At 47.0% G+C, this 15,468-nt stretch overlaps 1 protein-coding gene across 1 annotated transcript in view; it reads right to left on the bottom strand.

The window, feature by feature from the left end:
• Positions 1–3,237: 3,237 nt before the first annotated feature.
• Positions 3,238–15,468, bottom strand: part of ABCA13 (ATP binding cassette subfamily A member 13) — a 320,465-nt gene continuing 308,234 nt past the window's right edge. The window contains exons 61-63 of the mRNA XM_045089507.1: positions 6,853–6,958; positions 5,506–5,643; positions 3,238–4,876 (exon numbers count right to left, since the gene is read on the bottom strand). Of these exons, the coding sequence (XP_044945442.1) occupies positions 4,781–4,876; positions 5,506–5,643; positions 6,853–6,958 (340 nt within the window). The 3' untranslated portion in view covers positions 3,238–4,780. The remainder of the gene's footprint in view (positions 4,877–5,505; positions 5,644–6,852; positions 6,959–15,468) is intronic.

Raw genomic sequence — 15,468 nt, forward strand, 5'->3', positions numbered from 1 at the left:
GTTCTCATGTGGCTAGTGTTTTCTTGACATACCTTGATCATTAATGGTTTTCAAAAAAATCTCATCTATTTCATCTGTCTTGAAATAATCTGCATAAAGTTTGCCATATTATTCTCTTATATCCCATTTCTATGAGTAGATCTGCTCCATTCTCTTTGCTAATGGCGTATATTCGTGCACTTCCTGTGGAGGTTTGCTGATTTCACTAGGCTGTTTAGAGATCTCATCCTAATCATAAAAGTGAAGAAAATAGAAAATCAGGGTTTCAGTGGAACAGATGCCACTCGAGCCGGAAATCAAGCCTGATCTCCTGATGCCCAGCCAGTGGACTCCCCGGACGGCTGTCTTGCCCTCGTCTGAGATCCTAATTCAATTAAATTCATGCTGGGGCAAAAGAAGTCTTTTCATGACTACATTTGGGCAGAACATGCCCCGTGTGCAAGCGAGTGACAAACATGGTACCCACGGACCCATCACCACTAGGGCGTCTCAGGAAGGTTGATCTGAAGTCTTGTTCCCAGTTTCTCAAGGACAAAACCACAAACCAGGTAACATACCACCACAGTTTGGTAATAGGTGAAATTCACAAGACGAACCACAAGAATGAGATGTAAATGCCATGCCCAACACAGTGGTCACAACATTCCCTTCTGTTTAAAAGGAAGATATACTCCAGGCTTTCTTAGATGTATATTTTAAGCAATGAATCTTGCTCAGTTTCAGATGTAAATTTCACTCAGTGGACCCCATTTTTCCTTAAAACACTCACATGTAAGGACAAATGTGATGGATTCACTGATAAGGTGGTGAAATGTTTCTTTTGCAATGATAAAGAAAAGCAAGTAAGTAAGAAAAAATGCTTCTGAATTCTTTCAGCAATTTGAAACCCTTTCCAGCAGGAGGAAAAATTATCTATTAATACTCTTATAAGGAAATCCCACTGTGAGTAAGTGACAGGGCTATTTATTAAGTCCAAACAGAAAATACCCATAAGCTTCTTTCTCCCCTTAGCTACTACATTCTACTTGACAATATCTTTATAAATACAGATGGCATCTGACCCCTAGATCTTAACATACTACTTTAACTCTGAAAACAGAAATCTTCAGAACATGTAAGCCTCTGCCTTTGGCTCAGGTCATGATCTCAGGGTCCTGGGATCAAGCCCCACATCGGGTTCTTTGCTCAGCGGGGAGCCTGCTTCTCCCCTTTCTCTGCCTGCCTCTCTGCCTACTTGTGATCTCTCTCTCTGTCAAATAAATAAATAAAATATTTTTAAAAAGAAGAAGAAATCTTCAGAACATGGACTGACCAAAGATAGTCCTCATTTGCCATTAGTTGGTTTACTCAACATGCCCCCAAATTGATTTTATTCCATTCTCATGCAAATGGCACACCACTTGGTCTGTGTTCCTACAGTAGAGATTGCGGGCTGTCTATCCAGCACCCATTTTGATCTTACATAGAATCAGAACTCTCTTTTCACATTTGGGATTCAACTAAAACTGTATGACAATGTCCCCTACACCTGAGGATGTGGAACAGACCGCCACATTTATTTATTTATTTATTTATTTATTTGACAGACGGAGATCACAAGTAGGCAGAGAGGCAGGCAGAGAGAGAGAGAGAGAGAGAGAGAAGCAGGCTCCCTGCTGAGCAGAGAGCCCGATGCGGGGCTTGATCCGAGGACCCCAAGATCATGACCTGAGCTGAAAGCAGAGACTTCACCCACTGAGCCACCCAGGCACCCCCCAGAAAACCTCTAAATAGTGTGTTTTTCCCCCCCTTAATTCAGTTTGTTTTCTGCTTTGAATATTGTGAAAGCTGGTGCTCCAGCAGCCACTTTGGCATATAAGAGGAATTCTAAAGATGGCAGAGCTGGGTTTTTGATGTCTGTGGAGCCACTGTATGAGCTTCTAACAGAATAGCAGGCAAATATCCATTGCCCATCGAGAACTGTTGATTTGCTCTGATATACCCTTTGTTCACGTTTCCCCCTCTGTGACGGTCCACCCAGGAGGTAACTATTCTATGAAGCTGGTTCCTGCACCCTGAGTTAAGAGGAACCACTACATGGCCCCTGAGCAGGCAGGGCTTGTTGCCTGCAAGTCCCACCTGGCCTTCCCCACCTACCTGCCCGCTTCTCAAGGACACAGACAGGGGGTCCTTCCCACCCTCATGTTTACGTACCAACTGCCTACTTGTGTACACAGAATGGGCTCAACAGTATGGACGAAACAGAGGAACATGTGTGTGCATGTGTACGAGTGAGGGCGTTACTCGAGGATGTGAAACTGGGTGGTAAGGCCACCGGCGTACCACACCAAAATCATCACAGACCTGCACTACTCCAACACACCACAGCAAAGTCAAAGACGGTAACATGCTCAAACCAGTCTGAACATTTTAAATGTCTATATCCCACATTTGGGGGGGGGGGGGGTGGAAATTTGTGATTAAGCTCAAGCATTCACATCACACTCACAAACACCAAACAGCAATGGAGGGTGTGGAGGAGGTATATTCCGTGAAAAGGTGTGGAGAGGTCGTGTTGGGCTATTTCTCGGTTCAACATTCAACATTCACTGAACCAAGCTAACTATAACCTTAAGTCCTCCACTGTTTATTGTTCTAAAAATACACTTCGTGTTTGCTTTCTCCAGTCCTGCTTTTGCGTGTGGGCTTTCATACATCCTCTGTTTAAATATCCGGGTAAAGATAAACCCTATAATAAAGCTGGGTTCCTGGGACAGGAATAATCATGATGATCTCGGCCTTATGAAGGACTCGACTCCGAGTGCTTTCAGAAGAAGGCTGCTTATTTAAAAGTCTCCATTGTATGGCCATAAGCCCAAAGGTCTTAAGACAAATGTTTAACTCTACAGGCATAAAACATCTGCATGACTTAAAAATGCAATGACATTTTCAACACTAACATAAGATTTGACCTTTCCTGTCCAGTCTTCTGGGGTATGGTGCTTTCACATACTGAGTTTCTTTTTTCTTTCTGTTTATTCTTCAAAGGCTTACCTGAAAGCACAACCTCGAAGACTACAGCGGCTCAAAGGGCGGGAAAGAATCCCTACGAGCAGAACATCACAGTCGGAAGCTCAATCAAATTATAACCTTTTCAAACTTTAAAAGATCTTGAGTAGGTATATTACCTCCCTAGCTTGGTTAAACGGGATCCCTAACGATGCCAGAAAATACACAAGTTTATTCCAAGAATCAGGTTCAATCAAAGCACATCTCATTTATTCACCGCAGTGAAAACACGTTCCTGGGTCACAGATTTTTATGGATGGATTCGACAACAATCATCACGAAGGAGTACATCTCCCATTTTGACAGTGAGACTGTTAGAACTGGGGGGGGGGGGTGGCGGGATTCCTAAACCTTAAACTGTAAGAAATCCTAAACCCTAAACCTTAAGAAAGCATAATTCATGGGATTTACGTGGATCAAATCATTCAGCAAAAGTCTCTGTGATTGGCTGAATCCTGACAGGTTAAAAAGATCTCCAGTATCGAATGATATCAGGAAAGACAGATTTCCGGTGAAATCCTGCGTAGTAAAGTAATGTGCTGGCAAAGCGGCTCCTTTGGCCACAAGCTACTATCACTCAAAAATTTAACTAGATAAGGTCAAATTTTAAAATGAAATTAACGCAGCGCTCCATGGTGATTTGAGAAAAGCGTTATTCAGAGAAGGTTGAGAAGTATCTCGTGGCTCAGAAATGTCCAGCTAGAAACTGTTTTCAGTGGTGGTCAAAAGGACTTGACACATTTCGCTCTCAGGTGCAGAATGTGAAGTGTCTCTGGCCAATGTCAAGTGCCACAGCATAGCACTTTATCTCTAAAAATGCTAGAAAAGTCATTCTGAGAATGGCAGAATTGTTAGAAAATTTTAAAGTTAATGTTTATTTCCTACATATGGTACTAATTTTGCAGGTACAATTTCAAGTAACTAGACAGTTTACAGCACTGTTCTTTTTTTTTAGAATTATGATGTTAGTCATCATACATCATTGGTTTTGAAACTAGAATATGCTTCAGAATACCAGGAGGCATTAAGGAAACTGAGAAATGAATTAAAAAGAGAAAACACATCCACATTCTTTTTCTTTCCATCCCTGCCTATATTTAAAATCTACGAAAATCTGGCATAAGTTTTATATACAACATAGAGTATCCAGTTCAACTGACTTAATTTTGCTAAAGCGTTTGCTAAAAAGCTCCGCATTCCAATTTTTTAAAGAAACATCTTTTGTGTGAAAGAAGTGGCAATTTTTATATGTCTTCCCATATAATATCCAGTATTACAAAAAACCTCTTGATCTCTTATCTGATGATGAAAGAGGACAGAAACAGGAAACAGTATGTGGTACTATTTCCTAAATAAACCAGTTAGGAAAGTTACCAGCCCTGGCCACCTCGGTTTCCTTAAAAGTACAGTGGAGTGTTCGGGAATGGCCAGCCTTTGACAGCTCCAAATGTCTCAGGTTGGACTCTGGGTTCACTTGCACCCATGTCATGAAGGATCTGTCATGTCCCCCCCACCCCAGTTGTCAGAGGGATTAGCCATGTGAGAGGAACTTTCCAAAAGTCTACAGAAACAATCTTCCAGCCGGCAGGTTATGAGTTAACCAACAGCTTCAAAGAGGAAAGGAAGAGAGAAGGGGTCCGACCACATGGAGCCTGACTCCCAGGTCCTCCGAGGTGATAAATTGGAATAAAAGACAAGGTATTATTCCTCTTAGAAACATCCCCTTAGGTCCTTAGACAGGCAGGTGAGGGGGCTGGTAAGAGCCAGTGGGGGCAGCCGCGCTAGATGGTGAAGATTTCGGTAGCTCAGTAGCAAAATTAATAAATACCTGAAAGAAATGATGAAAATCATTATGAACCTGTGAGGACACCAGCCTTCTCTTCTCAACTATTGCACAAAGGGACATCTCCTCCAAGTGCTGCCCAACTTTTCAAAAAAAAACCCACAAAGCTTTCATTCATACCACCCATTTGGAAACCTCCATAAACAGGAAAATCCTTTGAGGATGCAGCTCAATGTAGGGATGGTCACTAAGCCACCTGGAAATCAGGATGCCTTGAGCATATGGCTTAAGAATGAAGGTGGCATTTAATTCTATCTTCTGGCACTCAGTTCACTTTGCTTCCCAAAGTGAGCAATGGCTCAGCTATGGTGCAGTCCCCTTAGACATTGGGGCGGGGGAGCCAAACGAAGAAGGGAAGGCTAATGGGGCATGGCTTGCCCAGTGAATGCCCAGTGTAAGTGTGGACAGATGGGAGCCCTGCCGACCACATACCTTGAGTGGACAGCAGACAGGAAACAGACCTCCTCACTCTAACTGTCTTATTCAGTAAAGCCAGTGATTAATTTAAGGAAAAGACAACCTCAAGAAGTCATCTGGCTCATTTTAAAATTGGCTGTGGGAGGCCTCGAGCCCACACTGAAATGCAGACGGCCAAAGCATTCCCAGTACCATACCTGTTCCAAAGTGGTTGGGTTGATGGAGTAGTGTTTGATATGCAGCAAGGTCTTGTTGTTCTCTAGAACGCGGAACAGGTCTGCTAAGCATTCCCACTGTTTCGGAACATGGTATTCCAACAAATTCAGACGCTGCCCCTAAAAACCAAAAACAAATTGTAAATTGCATCACATGATGAGCAATCAGTAAGATGGACCACACTGCACTTAAGTGATAAATAAATTATCATTTCTTCAAACCACACGTCTCCATAGCAGCGGGAGGGTGGGTCGGGTCTGAGGGTCTCCGTTGCACACGTGGAGATGGTGACACAGCTGGTACGTGGTCCTCCTCATGCCTGCATGGCTCTGTCATCCCTCGTACATCCCCACCCTGCCACAGCATGTGGAAGCCCTCCCTGGGGGTAAGAAGGTGCCTTGCCCTACTGAGAAAGAAGGAGGAATTTACGGTGGAGGCATGGTCGCCCCTGACCCTCACTCGGGTTTTAAGCAGAGCTCCCTGCTGTCCTCCCCGTGAGCTAGCAAGCAGCTCTTGGTAAGAGAGGAAATCTTCCACCCTCTTTTCACATGTGCAAGGGACTCTCAGCAGGGGTGTTACTGGAAGTCTGGAAGAGACCCTGAGCATGAATGCCTGGTCTCGTACAGCATGCTTCTTACCAAGGCGGGGGGTTACTCCGTGACTCTCGTTGGAATTCACAGGTGATAGGTGATAGGTGATACACCCTATGTATGACCCACTGGAATCGCATAGTTATCCAAGATCCTGTGGACGGGTGGTGCTTCTAAAATGTTAATGTGCGTAGGTGTCCCCTGGTCCCCTTCTTAAAGGCAGGTTTGGATTCAGGAGGTTGGGGCCTGAGATCTTGTAGGTTGAAGCAGCTCCCCGGGGAAGGAGATGCTGCTACTCCAGGCATCACACTTTGCATCTAGTAGAGGATTAGGGTCCCAAGCGCAGGGCATTCGTTGTAAAGTAAAGCTGAAATCAGCAAGTCTAGAAACCCAAGAGCCAACACCTGGAAGGCATTACCTTCTGCAATCTTCCTTCCTGAACAAATCAAGCCATGCAAGAGGGCTGTGCCCACAGGTCGTGGGGGTATGTAATCACGGTCCACTCGGGGACTCCCAACAAAGCAGTCAGACAGGCATGGTGTCCAGACTCACGGCAGCCACGCGATATCCACTGGCCATGCTATTGTGAGTGGGGACGTGTGGCCTGTGCTTTGCAGACAGGCCACACAGCAGGCACTATCTCTTAACCACGCAGAATTAAAACAGGGAAAAGGACAAACACACTCAACTGATTTCTCAGGCTGAAAACAAAGGAGGAATGCAGGATTTTAGTGCTACCTTAAACTGGATCCCTGGAAAATGGAGCTTCAAGCAGTCCGAAATCGCGTTGTGCCGATTTGTTTCCTGACCGAGCCAAATCTTCACTGAATACCCATCACCAAACCTGGAAGTCAGATGAAATTGAAACACGGTCACAGCTGTTCGGACCTAAGAGGGGAAATTCTGAGTCCATGTCCCGTAAGGAAACGGTAAAGGAAAGCAAGTATTCCAAACCGATGGGAGAGTCTGGACTTTCAACAATGCTTAGCGAAATAAGTCAAGCAGAGAAAGACAACTATCATATGATCTCCCTGATATGAGGAAGTGGAGATGCAACATGGGGGCTTAAGTGGGTACAAGAAGAATCAATGAAACAAGATGGGATTGGGAGGGAGACAAACCATAAGTGACTCTTAATCTCACAAAACAAACTGAGGGTTGCTGGGGGGAGGGGGGTTGGGAGAAGGGGGTGGGGTTATGGACATTGGGGAGGGTATGTGCTTTGGTGAGTGCTGTGAAGTCTGTAAACCTGGTGATTCACAGACCTGTACCCCTGGGGATAAAAATATATGTTTATAAAAAAAAAAAAAACTCTACAGAGAAAAAGCAAAAAAAAAAAAAATGCAATACTCAGACGTCAGAACTCAGTTACGCAGTTTTCTGTAACCCACCGACACAGATACGGATTTATCTTTAAAACACAAAATCAGCAGATCCTGGCTTCAATCTCTGTCAGTAAAAGACGGAGGCTGAATGCACACCAAAAGCAACGCGCTGAGTTCAAGAAGCGGAACCCGGGCCGGGACCGACCCCTGAGAAGCATAGCGGCTCCCAGGTCCCTGAGGATTACGTGTGGCAGCGGAGAGGGGACAGGGGTGCAGAAGGAATGAGCAGCATATAAAGCGGATCTCCCGCCTGGACCCAGACCCAGCAGGTGCAGGGACAATGGGGGAAGCTGGTCTGAGGGGTGCGGTCCCCCCCCATTGTGGAGCTGTGGACAAATGACCACGTGTGAGGTGATAGTCACACCGCAGAGCGATCTCAGGGCCACCTGCAAGAACTTAAGGGGCTTCCAAAAACTGTTATTCTACTGCCTGTCCCAGGTGCCTAGCTTGGTGCGGAGCACATAATAGCATCTCAGTAAAGACCCGTGAGAATAAAAACAAAGACATAAACACATCATGATGACAGAAGTTTGTGTCAGTTTTGCTCATTAACACATCTACCCCAGGTACCTAGAGCTAATAACTATGAGTCAAATGATCCAGTGAATGAAAAGAACGGATCCCATTCCCAGACCTTTACAAGCACCCTCATTTACTTCAGCATTCCACACATGGACACGGGAATCCATCTGGTGCAGGAGGAGGCCCAAGATAACGTGACTTTGCTCACTGACTCGAAGCACCCCGAGATCCTAGTCCGGGTTCTGATTTTTGCTCCTCCCCCGATTTCAAATTTCCTCCAGATGTGAGTGTGGCCCCAACCTCTCCCGTCATTCAGGGCTGATGGTCTCAAATCCATTCGTGGCCGAGAGGTTGTTGATGAGGTTGACAAAATATGGATGGAAACAGGCAGAGAAGCCTCCTGGGGCTTCTCCTGCACTGCGTGGAGGAGTCTCTGACGGAGGTGTGTGTCTTGGCCACTCCTCTGCTCAGCCGCAGGACCTCCACACTGAGCTGCCCACCAACCTGGCCCATCCAACCCCACCTTCACCACGGCCTCCCACGTCGGTGTGTGTTTCCACGTCTCAGGTGGGGAGGCCCTGAGGTCTGGACGGCTGCAGGCACATGGGTCTGCAGAGCCGTGGGTTCCGTCTGCCATGTGAAGCTGTATCCTGGGGGCACAGGAGAGCACGGAGCGTGTTTCTGGTCTGATGGTCATGACGTCTGACAGCGTGTGCTGCCGGTGCTGGGCCTGGCTGGCCGGCCGGGTTGGAAAGCTTCCCCTCCCTCCACGTACCAGACGTGGGACTCAGGAGTCACTACTGTCTGATAAGGATGCTAGGCGACGGCATGATTTCCTTGGAACTTCTCTGGGGCCATGTCTGGCACTAAGCGAGGCAGTGAACAGATACCCAGGCCAATTTGTTTTCTGCGCAGGCTACGATCCAAATGAAAGAACCCTTTGCTCTGGCGTGAAGCAGCTCACATTTCTTCAGCAAACAGATGAAAGCAGGTGAGCCAACGAGAGCGGGGGTCAGAGCACGCACGACAGGAGGCACCAAGGTGGGAGGGACAGCGTGCACGGACGACCTCACTTCCTACGCATGGGAGGTCCCCACGCACCGCTGCGCAGGGTGCAGCCCCGTTGGCATACTTTGCTTATCCATTTTTAAAAATTCACGCTAAATTCCAATCACTATCTAATGAAGTCTACTATGAGCATATACATACTAATTTTTTAAAATTCTCTCAGAATGAAGTTTCATTGGCACTAAGCGACGTCAGGCTTTGCTCTAGACAACTTGAATTATGAAGCTCTTCGAGGAAAGGAGAACACGTGCAGGAAAACATTCCTGAGAGAGGCTGGCTTGTGTGTCAGGACGTCTCTGGAGTAGTCAACGAGACCCCTGGACAGAGAGTTACAAAACCAGGTCATGACTGGGAGAATCTCTGCAGGTCAGTGAATTCGTGCATAATGCAGGAATCTAATTTACGGCAGCTTTGCTTTCTCCTTTCTGCCTGTCACCTGTACACTCAAGCCATGATCTAACTTCCGTCAGGGATTTCTTTGATTCGTGCACTTTCCAGTCTAAAAGCTTTCAAAGCAGCCAAAGATCCTTCGTCTATGCGTGCGGTCACCACACTGACACGGCTCACCACCGTGCCCCCGCCATGCGCACAGCCGGCAATCACGGAAAGAGAAATGAACAGCGTTATCTGCTCACAGAAGTGCCTGTAACCTTCATTTGGCCGCTGTCCAGGATAGAGTTTGGTCCACATACACTGAAAGTCATCTGCGTCACTAGTGTTCAAGCAAGGACAAGCAGTGTGTCAGTGGGAGACACACATGAGAATAAAAACAAAGACATAAACACATCATGATGACAGAAGTTTGTGTCAGTTTTGCTCATTAACACATCAGATGTCAGCGAGCGGGGAGCAAGCGAGAAGAGTGGGAGGCAGGCGGCTGGCTGTGAGAGCACCCGACTGAGCCGGACACTGCCGCGTCTCCTCGTCAGGGTCCGAGAGATGATCCTGTCCACAGAAGTCGCGAGCATGGGGCACACGGGTTCCATCGTGAAGCACTGAGCACAGATGCCCTGTTCTGTCCCCAAGGACCTCGAGGCTGCTATGTCGGTCCCTCTTTTACAAAAGTGAAATGAGATAGCCTGGAGGTTGGGTGACATGCTCAATTGACACAGCGGCCAAGGAACAGAGGACAGCATGGCCCAACTGTGGTCAGCGGAGTGCCAACACGGCACAGGGCGGGGTCCTGTGTCATGGTCCACACACTTGCCTTCTTCCGACCTCCACCTTCTCGCCAAGTATCCTGTGTCCACAGAACATGACAGATGGCACTGCCTCTTCATAAAAGGTGGAACTGGGAGACGCAAAGAGTCTGGAGACTGGTCACTGTCACGCCGCTCCTTCTGGCAGAGGTGCAACACAGCAGGCTGCCTTACTCCAAAACCAGTCCCTTCATCACGGCTGCCTTTCTTACTTCAGCCCCAGTCAAGTTTGGTCCAGAAAACATTCTCATCCCTGCCTGCGCTGATCAGAATGGTTGCAAGGAGAGCGGGCCGAAGTTATCTCAGCAGCTTGTGCCCGAGCTTCTCCTGGGGGACAAATGGTCCTGGCAAAGACCCTCCACAGCCTTCTGAGTTTACAAGCAGCATCTCAGTGGGTCAGAGACACAGCCTCACAGTAAAGAGAAGCTTGGCCCGCGTTGACACACCTCTGTCCATGAAGCTCCCCTCTACGGCCAGAGTGTCACTTTCCAAATTGATTCTGCCGGGTGAAGACCCCACTGAGCTCCTGGGGATCAGGGTGCCCTTCCCTTGTGCACGCAGGGGTACAGAGCAGCCCTCTCGCCCACTGGATGCCACAGCAGAGCCCCCATTTGATGAATCACCGGTGCATTAAGTCCCTTGTTAGAATCTGATGACCTAACAACAGGATTGCTCTCTTCTCCCATTAGCAAAAATGGACTTACATTTCTATCGCTTTTTCCTTTCTTCTTAGAATAATGAAAGGGACCATTGGAGGCGTGCAGCAACAGCCACATTGGCAGGAGGGAGAGAAGTGGCCTCATCTCCGACACGATAGCATTTTACCCGACAATCAAGAACCATGCAACGTTTTGTTTTCAGCGGGTGGGGGTGGGTAGTGTGCAGTGAGGTCACAGCTGTAAGACTGACTCTCTCATTCGGTCTCCCATGTGTTTTCATGATCTCTGAATGCCTTCCTTCATTTCAGAAAGACTCCAGAATCTAGGTAGATAAACCATGCCTTTTGTCAAGCTGACAATGGTATGAGAGATTGTCTACATTTCTCCATCCTGACAAATAGGCATTTCTTCCTTATTTCCCTTATCATTTCTAAAGAGAAAGTTGGACTGTAAATGGAGCCATTATCCACCAAGCTGAAATCCCCACACCATGGTTTCCATGTTGAGTAATGGAAGACGATGTCTGCTTGAAGCAGAAGGATCTGAAAAATGTCTTCATTGTTGAAATGAGTTATGTGTGTGATTCTGATCAACAGAGTTACAGAAATCCTCCAACAGGCAAGAAAAGCAAGCGTCTCTAAGACAGCCACCAACATTATTTCAGTGAGCAGGGTGGGTCAGTTTCCAATTTGTATTTTCTTTCTGTGGTTCCAAAAGCCACAAACAAACAGAGAATAGACAGAAAGGAATTCATGTGGTCTTACCGCTCTTCAAGGCTCCAAGCACGGCCCCATTAAATCTCCATAAGAGAACAAAGATCCTAAAATGAAAATCCTATTGGGGCACCTAGGGGTCTCAGTAATCAAGTGTCTGCCTTTGGCTCAGCTCATGGTCCCAGGGTCCTGGGATCAAGTCCTGAATCGGGCTCCTTACTCAGCGGGGAGTCTGCTTCTCCCTCTCCCTCTGCTGTTCCCCTTCCTTGTGCTTTCTCTCTCTCAAGCCAATTGATAAAATCCTCAAATTAAAAAAAAAAGAAAGAGGAAAGAAAGAAAGAAAGAAGAAAATCTTACGAAGTGGCACATTGTCCTAAAGGAAATAAAATCCAATGCTGATTATCAAAGAGAATGAAATTTCTGTGGGTCGGGTGTCCGTCCATCTGGGGTGACATAAATACTGGAAGGGTAAGGGAGGTTTCTAGCAGCTAAACCGATGTCCTGCCACATCCAGTGTCGTACTGTGGCCACCACTGGAGCTCTCGCTGCTGTAAGAGGCCACCCAGCTGGTGTCACACCCACAGGCACCTGGAAAGGCAGTGGGGACAGATGCAGCCATGTTCCTCCCGGTTTGTCTCCGTGAGCTCAGCAACGGAATTAAGCAAACGCTCCAGGGAAACAACCGGGCTGGTTTGGGCCCCGAGGCCGTGCCAGGCGAGACGTGGGGGAGGAGGACCACACCACCATTAGCAGGGGGAGCCTTCCCAGCCAGACCCCTGCCCTGCTGGGCCCCCACACAGAGAGCACGGCCGAGGAGGGGATGGTTCCACTGCAGACACACCAGCAAACGCACTTCTCTGTGGGGCTGTGATTTGGGGGGGGGGGGGAGCGGCCCTCTGGGAATGCTTCTCCACATTCAGTTTCAGAGGATTCCCAAACAGTCCCTACTGATTCCAGCTACCCCATGTAGCACAGCCTCTAAAACAATAACAGAAGGATCAGAAAGATGAATGTCTTTCTTAGCAGAGAGGAACGGCTCTCAGGAGCAGCCTCCCTCTCTTTGCTGAGAAGACCTCTCAGGCAGACAGATTCTGGGCAAAAGTCCCTGGTGCCAAAATATGGCTGGGACTTCCGCGTGGGACCCCAGGGCGGGCCCATGTCAGTAGCCTGGAGAGGCAGGAGAGCCAGCAGTCGATGGTACAGGGTGGGCTAGGTGGACTGAAAGTTCTGCGGCACCCCCCCCTCCCAGCTTCACATTCCACGGACATCAGGAAAGTGACTGAGGTCAGAGAATACTTCCGAGAACGATGCCGGGGGTGCTGCGGACAATAGAGGGGCCACCGCAGGACTGACCTGGCTCCCACACCAGGCAGCAGGTGCTTGGGTAGGACTCTCCAGGGGCAAAGGGCACAGGGATGACCTAATGTGCCAGGAATCAACAGAACCCCCGAGGGCATCAAAGCAGACAAGTCTTCCTAAGTCTATCATGAGCAGGGAAGACTCCAGGGAGGAAGCATCAAAACACTATTTTCCTAGTATTTCTCTGGATCCCTAGAATGACAGATCGAAACCCAGATGGTCTATAACAAAGCGCATGCCAGCGGGGGCCGGCTTCTCATGACGCAGCGTGAGGAAGTCGGTACGCAAGGCAACTCCCCGGATACCCTGTAAACAACCTGTTGCAGGGATTTCCTAGACGGACCCTCATCCAAACACTGGTACCTCCCCTCAGGGAGTGTCATTTAATCACTCAAATGTGCTTTTATAAGCAAGTACATTAAACTATAAACAGGTACACGAGCGGGAGGGAAGCAGGGGCATTAGGAAACCAGATGTTCACGAAAGCCTCAGAACAATTAGCGTGAACACTCCATTGTAAGGTCACAGTCGTTCTGGGTATCGGTGTAAGACCAGCAGGAAGTGGATGTAAGCAGATGCTTCTGAAAACAGATGGCCAGACTTCAGGCAGGATGGTGTGAAAAGTTCCACAAACCTGTTCCCTAGCAAAAACGATAATAACTATCAAAGGCAGCATTTAAAATCTCTGGAAATGGTCATTAGGGCATACAGGAAGTCAAAGAAGATACATTTAAAAAGACGAGGGGACGCCTGGGTGGCTCCATCAGTCAAACATCTGACGCTTGGTTTCAGCTCAGTTCATGATCTCAGGTCATGCACTCAGCACAGAAACTGCTTGAGATTCTCTCTCTCTCTCTCTCTCCCTCTGTCCCTCCCCCTGATCACCCTTTTTCTCCAAAATAAATAAATAGGATCCAAAAAAAAAGCCCTTATTTGATTGGATTAGACTGTGGACCAATCTGTGTCCTAAGACATAGTCGAAACCAATAGAATAGTCGGTCCACAATCAGTGATGCTAACAGCTGAGTGTGGGCGTGTGGGCAAGAGGTGAGGTGGAGAGCTCTGCCCAAGGCGCCACCACCCACACTCCGGGGGACCGTGGGCACACCCCAGGCTGCCCGCTGAGGAGCAGAGTGGAAAATTCACCTTGTAGTGCGGCAGAAACAGGTCCACTAAAACTATCCAAGCAGTCACTAAACACAGAATCAAGCAGAAAACCACAACAAGCCCCAGTGGCGGGAGGCCCGAGTCCAGAATTGCAGCAATACATCCTCAAAACTCCCAGTTTCCAATAAAAAATGATGACACATATACGGAAACAGGAAAGAATGACCCATATGCCAGGAAAGAAAGTAAAACAGGAACTGCTTGTGAAAGCAGCCAGATGTTGGATTAACAAAGACGACAAAGTAGCAATGATAAATGTATCCAAAGAATCCAAAGAAACCATGATTAAAGAAGCCAAAAGAAGGTATGATGCTAGTGTCCCATGGACCAGAGGCAGAAATGATGAAAAAGGCCCACATGGAGATTCTGGGTTAAATAATACAACTGAAATAAAGAAGCTCAAGAGTTTGACTCTGCAAAGGGAAGAATTAGTAAGCTTGAAGATAGATTGATGGAGATGTGACCCAACAAGAAAAATGAGCAGAGCCTCACAGAAGTGTAGGACGCCATAAACAAGATTAACAGTTGACTTCTCATCAGAAATACTGGGGACCAGAATCCATTTAACTGTTACCATTTAGTAATATTTAAGCATCTAAACTTCTAAAACACACACACACACCCCCCAAAACATTGCCAACCAAGAATCTTATGTCCAGAAATGTTATTTTTCAAAATGAAGGCAAAATGAAAATATTTTGTGATAAAAACAGAGAGAACTGGAAGACCCACCGTCCAAGAAATACTAAACACTCATTTCAGCCTCCAGACAGTAATTCAAACCCACATGAGAAAACAGACAGTATGAGTAAAGGTAACGATCCAATTACAACAGACAGTACAAATGCACATCTTTTCTCCTTTCCGCTCTTAGGTGAGTGTAGAAGCAATCATAGTAATGATACACAGCTGTATTATTGGGCCTATGACATACAGAAATGTAATAAACTTGCCAGTAACAGCCCAAAGGAGGTGAGAGAAGGCAAAGCTGTGTCCGAGGAAGAAAAGGGCTCCAGATGGTAACTTCGATCCACAGGAAAAAAGGACGAGAACCAGAAATGTTACATAAGGAAGTTAATAAAACAAAGGCTGTAAATATATACTTGCTCTCCTTTAAAAGACATAAAAATTAAATGAGTCATAATGACAGCAACCTATTCTTAGTTGGTAACACTGATAAATGCTACGTCTCTCACATAACACCGAGAGGCAGGCAAGTGATCTTGAACATTTTCACATCTCACTGGAACTAGGTTATCTTAAACATGAAGTTTATTGTGAC

This window comes from Mustela putorius, unplaced genomic scaffold, assembly GCF_011764305.1.
Source record: "Mustela putorius furo isolate JIRA1106 unplaced genomic scaffold, ASM1176430v1.1 tig00003845_pilon_pilon_pilon, whole genome shotgun sequence".
In the NCBI taxonomy this organism is placed as follows: Eukaryota; Metazoa; Chordata; class Mammalia; order Carnivora; family Mustelidae; genus Mustela; species Mustela putorius.